Below are 15,339 nucleotides of genomic sequence, written 5' to 3'. Positions count from 1 at the left end.
GACTCTGTTTTAAACTAAATTTTAGCACTTGTTTTCTATTAAATGTCAGGGTCAATTATATATCTGAGTCTTCAACTCTATCTTTCTGCCAAAGAATGAATCATAATTTAAGTGTTGTATAATGATCAGAAGAAAAGAAGAGCAGAAGAGCCCCTTTAAAAAAACTCAGACTCATTTAAAGCTTCCTCCCATTGCAGCAAAGTGAAAAAGGACACCAGTAAAGATTTGAGCATTAGCAGAAGCTGAAGTAAATTACAGTTGATATTAATTGAATTATGTGTTAATTGTTTTGCTGCTTCAGATCACTTCAGATTAACTGGACATCACCAGGACAACCAAATGGCATTATTTTAGGATATGAACTATTGCGTAAAGCTCAGCATCACTGCACTGAGGCAAAGCAACTGTCAAAACATCAACATGAAGGAATTTACCTACTCCTGGAATGCAACATTCATGAAAACATATGTGGAAGACGATGCTGTAATCCCCAGTTTAAGGTAACACCATGTAATATTCTGGTTTTGATCTTTAACTTCTACCTCAATCAAACTACAGGTAGTCCTCAACTTCAAACAGTTCATTTAGTGACCATTCAAAGTTACAACGGCACTGAAAAAGTGACTTATGTCCATTTTTCACACTTAACAACCATTGCAGCATCCCCAAGGTCATGTGATCAAAATTCAGATGCTTGGCAAATGGTTCATATTTATGATGACTGCAGTGTCACGTGGTCATGTGAGCATCTTCTGACAAGCCAAGCCAATGGGGAAACCAGTTTCATTCCACAACCATGTTACTTAATTTAGTAACTGCAGTGATTCACTTAACAACTATGGCAAAAAAAGTTGTAAAATAGGGCAAAACTCATTTAGCAAGTGTTTCACTTAGCAACATAAATTTTGGGCTCAACTGTGGTCGTAAGTTGAGAACTACCTGTATAACAAGGATATCATCCACTGCTATATGAGCTTCTGCATACACATTTCCCAAAGCTGAACTAAAAATGCCTCCACAGTCAAAAAGGTAACAACTGGTTCTCGGTCCTAATGACCATTTTAAGTATTAAAAAATGATATATTGAAGCCAGAGAGATGAAGTGCCTATTCCTGAAATTATCTCTGAGAAGCACCATTTAGTTTTCCCCTGAGTGATGTGGTCAAAGGTGCCACATCTCCGTTTGGTTTCCATTGCTCCTCTCTTGGACTTTTGGGGAGGGTTTTTTTTCCCCACCTGGAAGGAAGTTGAATGAAAACCAGATGTGTTCCAGAAAACATTGATTTATCATAACTGGTTTGCTGAACTCAACAAAAAATTTGGTATTGGTTCTGCTGAACCGGTTTGAACCAGCTGGATCCCACCACTGACCCAATCTCATACTCAAGAGGTAAATAACAGTAGAAGCTTCACAGTCTTAGCACTACCAGGTGAGTTGCTTTATTGGAAATAAGAAAAGTATCATGTAATAAGGATGATCTGCCCATTACAGAACACACAAATCAAGCACTACATATATGTCAGTTCTGGGGTTTAAATTGTAAGCTTTTTTTTCTCCTTCCATTTCATATCAATAAGATTTTAGCTATTTTTTTCCCCAGCTTTTGCTTGCAATGCTTCTATCTGACCTGTGGAATGCTGGTTTCCATCTCCCCAGCTTCAATTTTTATCCCTCTCTAGTTTATCTATCTCCATTCCCACTGCAGCTACCAGATATCTATCTCTTCCTGTTGTATGACAGTGGAGGGCATTGTTCCTTTCTGTCAGTTTCTACTGGAGCTTGAAGGAAAATCTCCTTTCTTCAAACTTTTTTTCTATCTCCTCTTCCTTGTATCTGGAAATCTCAGAACAGGGAGTACATTTTCATTTTCTGCTTTGACTAAAGTCATAAGGGTTTCCCTTCTTTTAGGCATTCTGCCTCCCTATCCAAGCACTAGACAGCAAGATGAGGCAGTTTGTATCTCTTCTATATCTTCACCCCATTCAAGAATCCTCTTTCTCAGATTCGGCCAGGGTAGTTTCTGTGTCTTTCTCAATCATATTTCAACATTTCTTTCCTCTTCAACAGCCAGTCTCTCTGTCTCTCCCTCAGAGACAGAATTCCAGACAAACACTGAATCCAGACTGTGTGACCAGTCAGGTGCTTTGAGCTTGTGAGGATACTGTAAATACAACTGTTGAAGAAACTGGAAAATCGATACTTTACCTGTTGCTTCCCCTGATCTCTCCATGTCTGGTTTATCTTTCCAAAGAATTAATTATTCCATTCTATCCCTTCTGCTCTGGTATTCCAACTTACCTGAAATTCTTCCTCCCCTCTCAAAAAATGGGAGCTTTAGGAATATAGAGGTGTGAAAAGGGGTCATTCAGAACCAGGATGGTAACAATAAAAATACATGAGGTATTTTAAGCATTACTTGAAGCTGCAAACTAGGGGGGACAGGGTTGACCTGTGCAAGTAGAGGAAATGGTTATATAAACTTAGCATGTAATATTTTTTATCATTTGTATGAAGAGAAATATCTAGCAAAATTTCAATGTAGTCTTCAGTGATTGATGTGAGGAACTTCCTGACAATGATGGTCAGCAGAGCACTAGTAGGATGTCTTGATTGATTCAGATGACCTGTGAGAGCCATCCGAATGGCTTGTAGTTCCTGGAACAAACGGAAGCCTCTGAAATATGGAAAGTGTTTGGCAGCAGGTTCAAGAGTAACAACAGGTAGCCTGAAATGACAATATATGAGTAGAGTCATCAACCAAAGTTAACCAAAAAATCAGGCTAATTATCTTGCTGATAGTTTACACAGTAATGAATGCATTGCTCTAAGATGGCATTTGTTCTTTCTGTTTCTCTGACTGTGGGTAATGGGCAAAAGACAAAGGCAATTTATCATTCAGTAGTGGAAATAGATCTGTCAAAAATGGTCTATGAATTGTGTGCCTCTTTCAGAAGTAAAATGACTGAGGAAGCTAATGTACCTAGGAGTTTTAGGGAAATTTGTGGAATAAACAGGATGGAGTTTCAGTAACCATTGGAAATCTATGTTAGGGAAAGAAATGGACAGTCTTAGAAAAGAGGTCAGATACTATAAAAATTGGACCCAGTCCCTTGACATCTAGTTGATTGGTAAAAGAAAAGTCCAAAGAAGCAGGAGGGAAGGTCCAGAGACCACAGGTTTCAAAAATTGTAGAAGAATTATGTCTGCTTGATCTATTAATTGTTTTAATTTTTTGTGATCATTTTGGAACTGGATATAGCATTACAAGCCTTTAAGGAGATGGTGCTATTGATGTGAGACTTACACGATGGCAAAAACTTTATGTTTAAAATATCATAGTACTCTTCAGTTAGCAGGAGCTGGCTAAAAAAATGCACAGGGGAGAAAGCTGCCAACAAATTGGGGTTTATTGGAAAAGTGAAACTCTCAAGGTGAAATCTGTGGAAAGAAGGAACAAGTAGGTTCTGGATAATGGACAATGGCTGAGAAGTGAACTATTATCTTTAGAATTCATATCACAGGGGTCTGATCTATTGGGAACAGTTAAGCAGAGCATAAATGCACCATTATATCAATTTCTGTAGTGTGGTATTTTAGGCTGTTGCTGTGAGATCATATTGTTTTAGTAATAATAACCTGCACAGTGGCATTGTTAGAATTCTGAATTCTACCACGAAGCCAGAATACTATATATCATAAACCTCTGCCCTGCTAAATGGGAACAAACCCACTATTGATTTTTATTTTTAGCGTAGCATAACACTTTCTCAATGGTACCTGACCACATTATACAGATCCATTTCCAAAAATATTTTGTGACCTCTGTTGTGCTGCTGTAAAAATGAAAAGAGATAACTAGGGACTATTATCTAGTGCATCTTAGTCTTTTTTATCATTTATCATAATCCAGATGGAAAATATTAATTTATTGGGATGGTTAAATCCCTTTTCGGGTACTTGGTTGATTGACTGATTTGTTGCTATTTTACAGCAAATCCATTTAGTTTTATCTATAAGTGAATGGTTGTTTATGTGCTAATGATGAGTAACCCTGAATGAGGCCTATCATGATTTGTCAGAAATATTTTAAACTTGTAGTCATTTGCAGATTAATATTTATGTTAGTTGCAAGTTAAGAAGTGGATCAATACTGCAGGCAAAACAGTACAAGCCTATACATTTTCTATTGACAAATGAGGTAGAAAACTCTTAGTCTGAAGGTAAGATTTAATATAATAAAATAATGTTCCTGTTTGTCAGCAGCAGCATCACACATGTAGTAACAGTGTGTATTTATAAGATTTGTTGTCAGACAAAGCATCAATTAGGAAAGTGAATTATCTCAGTGATTCAAACGAAAATATAAATTATGTTGGCTGACATAACCTTAACCACAAAGCCTGTGGGGTGATGGATCAGTCCAGTAAGTGTTTACCACTTCCCCTTAAAATGAATATTTGTTTATGATGTATACTTATTTCTCTTTAAGATTACAGAACAAAGTAAAATATATTGTATAACTTAGGTACCAAATAAATTGTATAATATATTTATTTTGTTCTGTAATCTCTAAAACTATCTTAAACTCTCACTAAGGTAGATTTTCTAATATATAAGTATGTTTTGAAGCTTGAAAATCCTGTTTCTCATTTAATGATAATTGAGTTTTAATATATATCCCTTCCTCTCTATTAGTCCAATAAATCAAGGCCTTATTCTACCATTCTGCTTTTCATAACCCACCCAGCCAACCGTATACTGAGGGAAATATGATCCCCAAAGTCAATTACCTGGAAGAAGGTTTCCAAATTCAGTGGACATGATGGACAATTTAATCAACTTGAAATAAGACACATTTCTGCTTATTTTCTTGCCTTTAGTATTATAATAACACTATGCTGAATATATACTCTATATTGTATTCACATACTTCTGGTAAGAATCTGTACACTGGTTATAAGTACTTTTCATTGGAAGGAGTTCTGCAAAGCATTCTTCTGTATACATTATTCTTCAATGGATTTTATTTTAGCAGAACTGGGATGTTAAACAGAATTACTATAGCCGTGGATTTCCTATTATGGGCCAAGGGCCTCCATATTGTTTTTTATTTCAAGAAATCATATTAATTGCTCCTTGGGTTGTTCATTGTTTTCCTTTGCAAATGAAACCTAACAGTAACTTTTAAAAAGCTGAATTTTATGTATTCAATTTATATGGCTGCCCATTTTAACCAGTGACTCTGGGTCATGAACAAAATTTAAAAAATAAAACAATTATAATAATATAAAAATTTAAAACTATTGCCGTAAAATAAATCATGCATCATAATTGCTAAAATAACCAAGGAATGGATCATATTCAGAATCTTAGCACCAGGCAAAAAGCTAAGTCTTTAAGGACTTACAAAACAACAGCAGGATTTGGGTGTTTTGAAGGTTTTTTATCTTTCTTATCAACAAGTCTGGAGTGTGTTAAATGGCAGATGTTTATCTGTTGAATTCTAAAGTTCCAGAGCAATTTCATTTCTTCATTTTTTATTACTTTGTCCATTTTGTAGCTCCAGCAGTTTTTGCTTGCAAATGGTGTTTCTTGCAGATATTCCAATCACCATTGTTGTTACTTTGTCATGCCGTTGTCCCTAGTCAGTCTTGTGCGATCTTCTTGCAGCAACTAACTAGGTGGTCCACGGCTTCTTTGAGGAGGTGGCATTTGCTGTCTGTAGCTGTCTTCTCAATTCTAGCTTTGTATGCCTTTGTTCTTTGTTCTTGGTTTTTGATGTTGATATCTGTGGTCTGACTAGTTCAATATTGTTAACATAAGAATCAATACAATGACAAACAGTAGTGGTGACAGTAAGTCTCCTTGAAAGTTTCCTCTCTTGATATTAACCCTTCCCAATGTATCACCATTAACCAGAAACTTTGTCATCCATTGTGCCATTGATCTTTGCACAAAGCATCTGTTGTTTCTATTGTCTCGTATTATTTCAATTTATGTCCTATTATTTATTTTATTGGGTTTTTATATTTGTAAACTGCCCAGAGTCACTGAGAGTGAGTTCAGTGGCCATATAATTTTTCTTAAACAAATAAATATCAATTCTCCACCTTTTTTCCTACTGTTTCTCATTCAGTTTGATGAAAGAGGATGTTCCAAGAAGATGTTTTCCCAAAATGTAGAGGATGTTGCTGAAATTCTTTGTGCTAATTTAATTATGGGGTGACCAAGGCATAAATCTTAATGGAAGCTATCAGAATGGAACTTCTCCTATTTTATTTTATTTTCCAAATTAGTACAGATCAGGAAGCTTCAAATTAAGAGAGATTATGATACAATGATTTGTATTCAACTCTTCTGCCTAGTAGAATCCTCTGCCACCTCTCATAATAAAATAAAGTTGAAAAACAGCACAATATAGAAAGCAAATATCACTTTTATAAACCCCGTGCTCCTGGTTAGACCAGCCCATGGAGGACTGTATCCTGAGAATAAGGTATAATATAAAAAAAAAAAAAAAAACTTCAGAGGATCTGAAAGGCAGACTGTAGGATTTGATTTAATTTGATTCTTATTCTCTTACTTATAAACTACTATCAACCATTTTAACTAATAGGCAATCTTGGTCCGATTAGAATCAGATGCTGCAAAATGTTTTGCAGAATCATCACAAACTTTTTCATTTGTAGACTCAGTATAAAGGAAACTTTTTTTCTCTTATTCTGTCTTATTTTGAAATCAAATTATACAAACCATACTGATGCTGATGAGAACATGGAAAATAATTAGGAAAAAGCAGTGTTTTTAATTGGATGGCTTAGGAAAGCAGATATATATGTCTGATTACACCATCCTAAATTGCCATCCTTAAATAAAAGATGATGAGATAATACTGGCCTAATAAGAATCCTGGCTGGCTGGTATACACTTAAATATAAGAGGATGAGATAATGATGATCATTACCGATTTCAGTAGTTGGCTTTTGGGGGGAATATGACATAATCCTGATAGTTCTTAAATACATTTTGTTTTATGGGGTGATAATGCATATCCTCTGGGCTTCAGACCAATACAAATAGTAGCTGTCCTAAAATGCTGCCAAAAATGCTATTTTGTAATTTACAACCTGTTGCAAAGGATGTTGGGGAGCTACATAACAGTTCAAAGATACTAATGGGAGGCTGGCTAGATCATGTAGTTTCAAGGGTATGCTCGGTATAAGTAAATTGTAAGCTCTTTAAGAGGTACATAATGGGCAAATGATACCAGTGGAATCTTTCCTCAGAAAAATCATTGAGTTGATGACAAGAGGTTTTACTGGGAAGGAGATAGCGCAGAAGGATTTGAAAATTTAAAGCACTTTTGACATTTAAGATAATTATTCAAAGAGCAGTATAATTTGAAGCCATGGTCCTTTCATGAACACCAATTTCTCACCACTGAATAGCAACACTATTGCTGATGATGATGCTCCTTCTCTTGTTCCTCCTCATAATAGAAATAATAATCCCATATTTCCATTAAGAGGATCAAGGCATCTTTCAATACAAAAAAATGCAAACTGTGCAAAACAAATAAACATTGTTAAAATACATGCACAAATCTAAAAATAATACTGTTTCAATTTGCCTTCTAATACTAAATGAGAAAGCAGTGATTGTAAGTAGGATGGCTGGCAGAAAATAGGAAAACCAGCCAAGCATTCTAAACTAACCGGCTGATCAGTTGGCCAACAGAAAAATAGCTGACTGTGTGGATTACATTACAGTCACAAAGCATATGGAGACATGGCATACAAATATACATGTTATAGGACGGCAATAGGCATAACCTGGCTGTAAAAAAATCCAGGTGACCACTAAATAACATTAAAATGTTTTCTGTATCTCTTTGCTGTCATCTACTGGTCATCTGGATTTTGCAGCCAATATGCCTGTTATGGCAATTACCCTAATATCAGGGGTTTTGAAGCCCTTTTATACTGCAAACTCATGTTTTCCTGTTGTTTTTGTTACTAACAGTGGCTAAGACAAAAATCAGTTCCGCAATTTGAAAGATTTCTTTGCTTCCCTGCAATTTATCAGTGTCATAGGAGGTCTGGCAAAACTATTCCCAAATTACATTGGAGAAGTATGTTTCGTGTCTAATTTAACCATTCGAGTTGCAAAACAGATTCAGGATAACTGAAAAGCTGCAAATGCAGTCTGCATTCAAAAGTATTCAAAAGCTGTGGTTTGGATCCAGGTTATATTTTCTGAGCATGGAAAGATTCCTTTTGTCTGTATGCATAAAACTGGAAATACACTGGATCATTTCTGCCAACCAACCTAAAAAATTAGTCATTTTCATCAGCCAGGGGAAATAATTTCCTAAAGCCACCCACCTCTTTGGATGAGATACACATACATAAGGACAAAGCTTGGACTGCGGCAATGCAGTGGTGCTTTTAAATGTTAAGACATGGTTCTGAATTATAATTTATCAAAATTAGCAAATCTGATATATTTTAAGTCCATGTAACCTTTATTTTTAAAGAAATACTTTTGCCTTTTACTTTATTTGTTAACATTATTTTGGTACCCATGTATAGCAATAAAATACATGAATTGTTCTCATTTAATGACTAACCACTTTAAAAGGTTGGCTTCATAACTAGTGTAAATTTCTATAATTTTCTTTATCTTCCGTTCAGTCTGATTTTTAGCTTCTCACTTGTTTAAAAGTAATTGCAGCAAGAAAAATGAATGTCACAGTATTACTGATATGCTCAGAAGAACTCAGTGGGACTAATCACATGAATAGCATTAGTGCCTAAAGGAATAACAGTACCCTAACAAGCTTGTCTATGAACTGGGTAGTAGCTTTCTGCTAATAATGTTGCACTCTCATCTGTCAGTGTTTAGATAAATATTTTATTCTACCATAGACTTTAATTAAACTTATGAGCTGATGCCTGTTATGTGAGGTAGAGATACAGAAGGCTGTACTTGAGAATTTGTTCTCTGAACTTCTCTGAAACTGGATTTAAATAAATAATCAAGTGGATACCAAAATAGAAACAAACAGGGCGGTGGGAAAAAAAGTAATAAAACTGAAGAGAGAATCACACTATATTTCTCTTTTCTGTTACAAAACTAGTTCTTGGTCTTCCTTCTGTAATATATCAGACAATTATTCAGATGTCTATGTTGGGAGTGCAACATAGGTGCTTCCTCTCTTTGCCAGATTATCTACATTTTAACAAATTCTGATGATTTACAGTATATCAACTCGCTGGACCATCTAAGCTATATCTGCTTTGTAGGGACCAAAGTGGTCCTCCAAAGCTGAAAGAAACGTATCTCAGTAAGGCTAATTAACAGTTGCATCTGAAGATAGATTTGGAAATGTAGCCTCCTCCCCATGTATAGACCACAACTTACTTTAAAAATATCCCGTAGCCCAGTGGTTCTCAACCTGTGGGTCGGGACCCCATTTGGGGTCGAATGACTATTTCACGGGGGTCGCCAAACAATGCAGTCCGCCATTTTTTCCCCTTTTCCTTAGCTGTGCTACTCCCTTTTATTCTATTGGCTTTTGAAAGCCAATAGAATAGACTCTCTTGAATAGAGTCTAATTCTATTGGCTTTCAAAAGCCAATAGGAATTGTCCAGGCTGTCTCTGCCCTGCTGAGCCCGCCAAAAGTCCTATTCTGCAAATGGTGCTGCACCAGTTGAGTAGTCCTTGACTTATGACCAGTTGAGTAGTCCTCGACTTGTGACCGGTTGGGGGTCGCGGCATTAAAAAGGTTGAGAACCATTGCCGTAGCCTAATAAAAAGCAAAATGCCAATGTCCATAGTGTTTTTAATAGCTTGCCAATTTTTTTATCAAGTTAGGAAAACTCGTTCCATAGAATATTAGCTGAAAAAAAAATAATAATCTGAATTTAGGATTTTACTTTCCTTTGCTTTACAGGTCTGTGAAGGTTGTAAATGCAAGGATTTGTCATAAAGTTCCTTTACATCACCATCATAACTGCAGTCACTAAGCAAGGCAGTTCCTAAATGAGGACTACCTATAAAACTACCTGTAGTTATAATATTTTTATGAAATTAACAAAATCAAGAACATTTAGAAATATACAAGATGAAGAAAATCAAAATTCATTAACAAGTATTTTTAAATACTGTGTATACATCTGCCTCAGCCAAAACTAGTAGACAACTAATTGGCAGCTTACAAATATGATTTCACATTTGTGGAAAGTGTTCTCTTCAGAGAAGTCTTCTTGTTACTGCAATCTTTTATACATATCTTCTGGAGGGTCCCCAGTCTTCATGACAATCATTTTCTTGTCACTACTAAGTTTTCTTTTAAAATTGCTTTATTTTATGCTACAGATTTAAAATAACTTTGTCTAAAGCAGTGTTTCTCAACCTTGACAATTTTAAGGCATGTGGACTTCAACTCCCAGAATTCCCCAGCCAGCAATGCTGGCTGTGGAATTCTGGGAGTTGAAGTCCACATGCCTTAAAATTGTCAAGGTTGAGAAACACTGGTCTAAAGAATTATGGTCAAAAAATTGCATATGCCACATGAGGAAAATAAATCATATTATTATAAGAAGCCATAAGAGTGAATATACTGAGGGTGGGGGGACCTTACCTTTTTGAGATATAGATTGTTCAGATGCCTCTTTTTTTGATGCATAAAGAACAGGAAAGTATAGTGTAAGGATTTTGCCATTGCACTGAAGCTTAAACTCTGCTGGGAGAAGTTTCATATTTATAAAAATCTGCTCAAGACCCAATTCTTTTAACAATACATTAAATAGATTGTCATATATTTCCTAGTGAAATGGCAGAGCAATCTCAGACATATATCTGACCAAACTGCTTTTCAGATTGTAACATCTCCCAACCTACAAATAGCCTTGCATGTCTCTACCTCCACATGATCCCCCTGGCAAGTCACATTCAGGAGTTAGACAAGAGCATGGTTGTTCTTGGCATTTCAATCAGCCAGTTATTTTTTTTTTTCCCCTTTCTCTTTCCTATCCTATAAAACTTGGGCTTGTATGGTTGCTGCTGTTTGTGACTATAAAAAAAATCATATTCTCTGCTGAATTTTGGAAAACAATCTGCCTTAAATAGGTACCAAACCTGCAGATTTAAACTTATCATTGATGTATTTGTGAGATTATGCTTCTTAGCCATAAGTTTATTCATAGTGCTTTATCCAAGGTTTATTGTAAATTTCGATAAATTCAATTTGATTTTATAGCTAGGTAAATTATCTGTATATTTTATTGATAACTTGATCAGTTTCCTTGTTAGATTTCTGCTAAACAATAAGAATTCAGTGGTCCTTGGTGCTCTCTGAAGTTGGCTGTTTTCTTGCAGATGTTTCATTACCTAAAATACAAAGTATCATCAGTGCTGAATAAGAGTTCAGTTTTAATGGATTTGTGGTTATATGTATGTGCTGTTGATATTGTTCCTTTGGGAAATGCTTTATGCTTTAACCTATATCTATATTTAGATATGTCGCAATGGGAATCAATACAATACTCCAAATTTCCAATGCTGTGAGGACAAGTATCTTTCATTTCTTCTGAATGCATCAAGTGCTTGTTGTGGAAGTCAGAGGTGCAGAGTGGAACCAGAGTATCAATGTTGTGGTAACTATTCTACATGGATATTCATAGGTAAGGAGCATTTCATAGATATTAAGTTACATAGTGGCAGCCTTTAATAACAATTATAGGTTTGACTTCAAGCATGAATTAATGGGCTTTCTATTCACTTTCAGAATGAGAAATGAAAAACTACTAAGAAAGCATTCTGTTCCACTATTCCAGTGTTGAATTAATTAACCAAAAAATCCTAATGTTTATCTATATTTGTTATCTAAATAATTTTACCACCATTGAATATGTGAAAAGACCTGAGAGTATGAGAGTGGGCAGCCCATTGGACTGAATTTGGAATCCATACTGAGCCAAGTACTTTGCTATGTAATCAATAGGTGACTTGATGCTAGATGGTAGACCTGACCTACTAGTGGAATGGAGTTAGAGGAGCAAAGAACATGCAGTTCTCCTATGTTAAAGAAAATGAACTGATCCAGTTTATCCAGTCCTAGAAACATAAAATCATATTAGGAGGCTACTAATCACACAGACATGGAGGTAATTGCCTGTGACTTCTTCCACAATATTTTTTCCAGTCTAATCTATAACTCTTGGCTTACCTAGCCATATCCTATCCATACCTGCCTTGTTTTTCAGGTCAGTCAGGTTGGCTAGGTAGTGCCACTTATTTTGATTGTTACAAATATATTACATTGCTTCATAAAACATATAAAGAGTGGTTGCAGGAATTAGGTATGTCTAGTTTAATGAAGAGAAGGACTAGGGTGACAGGATAGCAGTGTTTCAATATCTCAGGGGCTACCACAAAGAAGAGGGAGTCAAGCTATTCTCCAAAGCATCTGAAGGCAGGACAAGAGCAATGGATGGAAACTAATCAAGGAGAGAAGCAACCTAGAACTAAGGAAAAATTTCCTGACATAACAATTAATCAATGGAACAACTTGCCTCCAGAAGTTGTGAATGTTCCAACACTGGAAATTTTAAGACAAGATTGTATAATCATTTGTCTGAAATGGTATAGGTCAGTGATGGCGAACCTTTTAGAGACCGAGTGCCCAAACTGCAACCCAAAACCCACTTATTTATTGGCAGGTGCCAGGTGGGCGTGGCCCACTGGGTGGGCATGGCTGTGGTCATGGCAGACTGGGTGGGTGTGACCAAGGTGGGTGTGGTCACCTCAATGTTGGTCATGAGGAAGGACACTTGTGAGGGCAGGGCAGGTTGGGGGAGATCCAGGGGGCTCTGGCAGATGGGGCAGTGGGCAGGAGGCTCATCCTGTGGGGTGAGGCGAGACAAGGCGAGGCAGGGCAGGGGTGCCATTGTCGTAGGGCAATGTGAGGCAACGGCCGAGGCAGCTGCTGCCTGACACCATCAGCCCCTGCACACAGAGGCCAGCAAGTGCATGGGAGCTGACAGTGTCTGTCAGCAGCCACAGCCTGCCATCTCCTCGACTGGTGCACTCTGGGGTTCCGCAGCTTGCCACCAGCAGTTCAGAGAAGCTGCCTCTGAGCTGGACGTGGGCTGACAGCTGAGGAGGCGATTCAGTGGGTCATGCCCAGGAAAAGAAGAGCATGAGAGGCCAGGAGGAATAGGACAGGGGAAGGGAAACCAGCCATGCTGGGATGCATCCAGCTATGTGGGACCTCGGCGAGTTAGCAGGCAGCTGGTTGAAGAGGGATGGTTGTCATCTCCAGGGTATGGTGCACGTGCTCACAGAGAGAGCTCTGAGTGCTGCCTCTGGCATACATGCCATAGGTTCACCACCACTGGTATAGGTTCTGCTGCTTGAGCAGGAGGATGGACTAGAAGACCTCCAAGATACCTTCCAACTTTGTTATTCTGCTATTGTGTTATTTCTAATTAAAAATGCATTGTGACTGTTCAGATGACAAGTCAAAAATCCTTGGGGGCTAAGGGGGCCAATTCATTTTTAAAAAGCACATTCTGGGTGTCCAAACAAAAATAGCTGTATGGGAGAATGGTTTGCCTAGTCATAATATGCCTGCCAGGAGGCCCATTGCCAGTCGCAGGTCACCTATTTGCCAGAAGGCAAACTGGGGGGAAATTGTTCCACCCTTGATTCTTGCTCCTCAGGATACTTGTTGCCATCCCAGTTTATCTTGGCTGTGTTGAGAGGCAGATGCACATACAGTAGTTCCAAAGAAAACACTGGCTATTGTTTTTAATTCCCTTAAATGCCGGTGAGAGCCTATTTGGATCCAAAGATATTCATCAAAATCAAAGTGCCCTTTAAAAGGTTAATTATTTTTTAATTAAAGTCAGGGATGTATGGAGCCAAGGAAACTATCCACAGCCTTTTGGCCCTTACTAATATCGTGTTGCCTAAAATGCTGGGATATTTATCAATGCAAATTTAAGCTTGCTTTGAGCATCTTTTAATTAATTTTTTTTACAAGTTAGCTATAAGCTACATGTTTATATAGAATAACTCTGGTGGCCCAAGGAAAGCTTTTTCCTGGATATTTAATGCATATATCTTTTTGTAGGCAATTGTGAGGTCAGGAGCTAAATTGACTGCATTACCCATGGTTTGGCACACATTGTGTGTGCTCAGAAGGACTTTGAATTTGTGCCAAGCTATGCAGCATATTCTAAATTCAATGCCTTCAGAAGTCATTCATATATCACAATATTAGAATGTCTCCCATGATGTCATCCAAAAAAATGATATCCCAAGGAACTAGAGGAGAGGCTTTGACCAGTCTCATTAATCTCTGTTCTAAAAGAAGATGGTTATTTCTCTAGACTTCTAGACCTCTCCAGTGATTTCTGTTAAAAAACATAATGCTGTTTACAAAGGCAACTAAAGTTCAGTGACACAAGCATATTGTCTTTAAGAGCAACAACAACAAATGGAGCAAGCAGTTGTCAATACAAGGCAATGGTTATTGTGTGTTTTTATTACTTTTGTTTCCTGGAAAGAAACTCTTTTTTATTTTCTTCTTCGTCTTCCATATATGGCCAACAAAAACAGTACTGGTCACTTTCTGTGTGAATTTATACAAACACACACAAAGAAAAAGAGACACTGAGAAGGAAAATGTTAATGTGGGTCATTTTTTGATAAGGATAACAATTAACTAGGAAGACTCTTGTTGTATTCAGAGTTTGGCTTGGAATGTATTCCATTTTGAGAGGTTAATGAGAAGGTTACTAATTCTTTGTGTCTTGTGTCTAATGGTCCTTTTATAAAACAATACAAAGGAATCTGTATTATTTCCAAGTGGTGTAACTTGAAGGCCTTCAAAATTAGATTGAGGAAAATGCAGAAAAGTGGTGAAGTATCTCAACAGATTATATCTCTTTAACTCCTTCTGAGTGTGCTTATCATTTTTATTGTTCGTTTTATTTTATAAAGATTTATGCATGTCACTCTGCATGCATGTTTTCAAAATGTTATTTGGCCAGTTTGAAATGATATAAGACATGTATTTGCATCTTGCAAGTCAGGCAAAGCATAGTAATGTTATCAGTATATGGAGAGCATAAAATATACTTATGAATCCTCAAGCAGAGATGGGTTGGGGTGAATGTGATAAAATTAATAGTATTAGCATTCAAGCATCATAATTTCTCTGCCTGCTGCATTGTGACGAATGCAAACAATGTTCTTCCATGAGTGTTGTATCAAAACATGGAAGATGGGTTTTTTTCCATGTGAGATTGTGTATGGTCATCAAAGA

At 36.9% G+C, this 15,339-nt stretch overlaps 1 protein-coding gene across 21 annotated transcripts in view; it reads left to right on the top strand.

The window, feature by feature from the left end:
* USH2A (usherin) overlaps window positions 1–15,339 on the top strand; it is a 466,524-nt gene that overhangs the window by 339,419 nt on the left and 111,766 nt on the right. For 20 of the 21 annotated variants that reach the window (XM_039336192.1, XM_039336254.1, XM_039336301.1 and 17 more), the window contains 2 exons: window positions 302–500; window positions 11,524–11,689. In XM_039336192.1, coding sequence (XP_039192126.1) covers window positions 302–500; window positions 11,524–11,689 — 365 coding nt within the window. The remainder of the gene's footprint in view (window positions 1–301; window positions 501–11,523; window positions 11,690–15,339) is intronic. The other variant, XM_039336354.1, reaches the window with a different exon arrangement.

The sequence above is a fragment of the Crotalus tigris genome, unplaced genomic scaffold, assembly GCF_016545835.1.
Source record: "Crotalus tigris isolate CLP2741 ecotype Arizona unplaced genomic scaffold, ASM1654583v1 scf7180000017546.9332058, whole genome shotgun sequence".
Classification (NCBI taxonomy): domain Eukaryota; kingdom Metazoa; phylum Chordata; class Lepidosauria; order Squamata; family Viperidae; genus Crotalus; species Crotalus tigris.
This window is presented reverse-complemented; position numbering and strand designations above follow the sequence as displayed.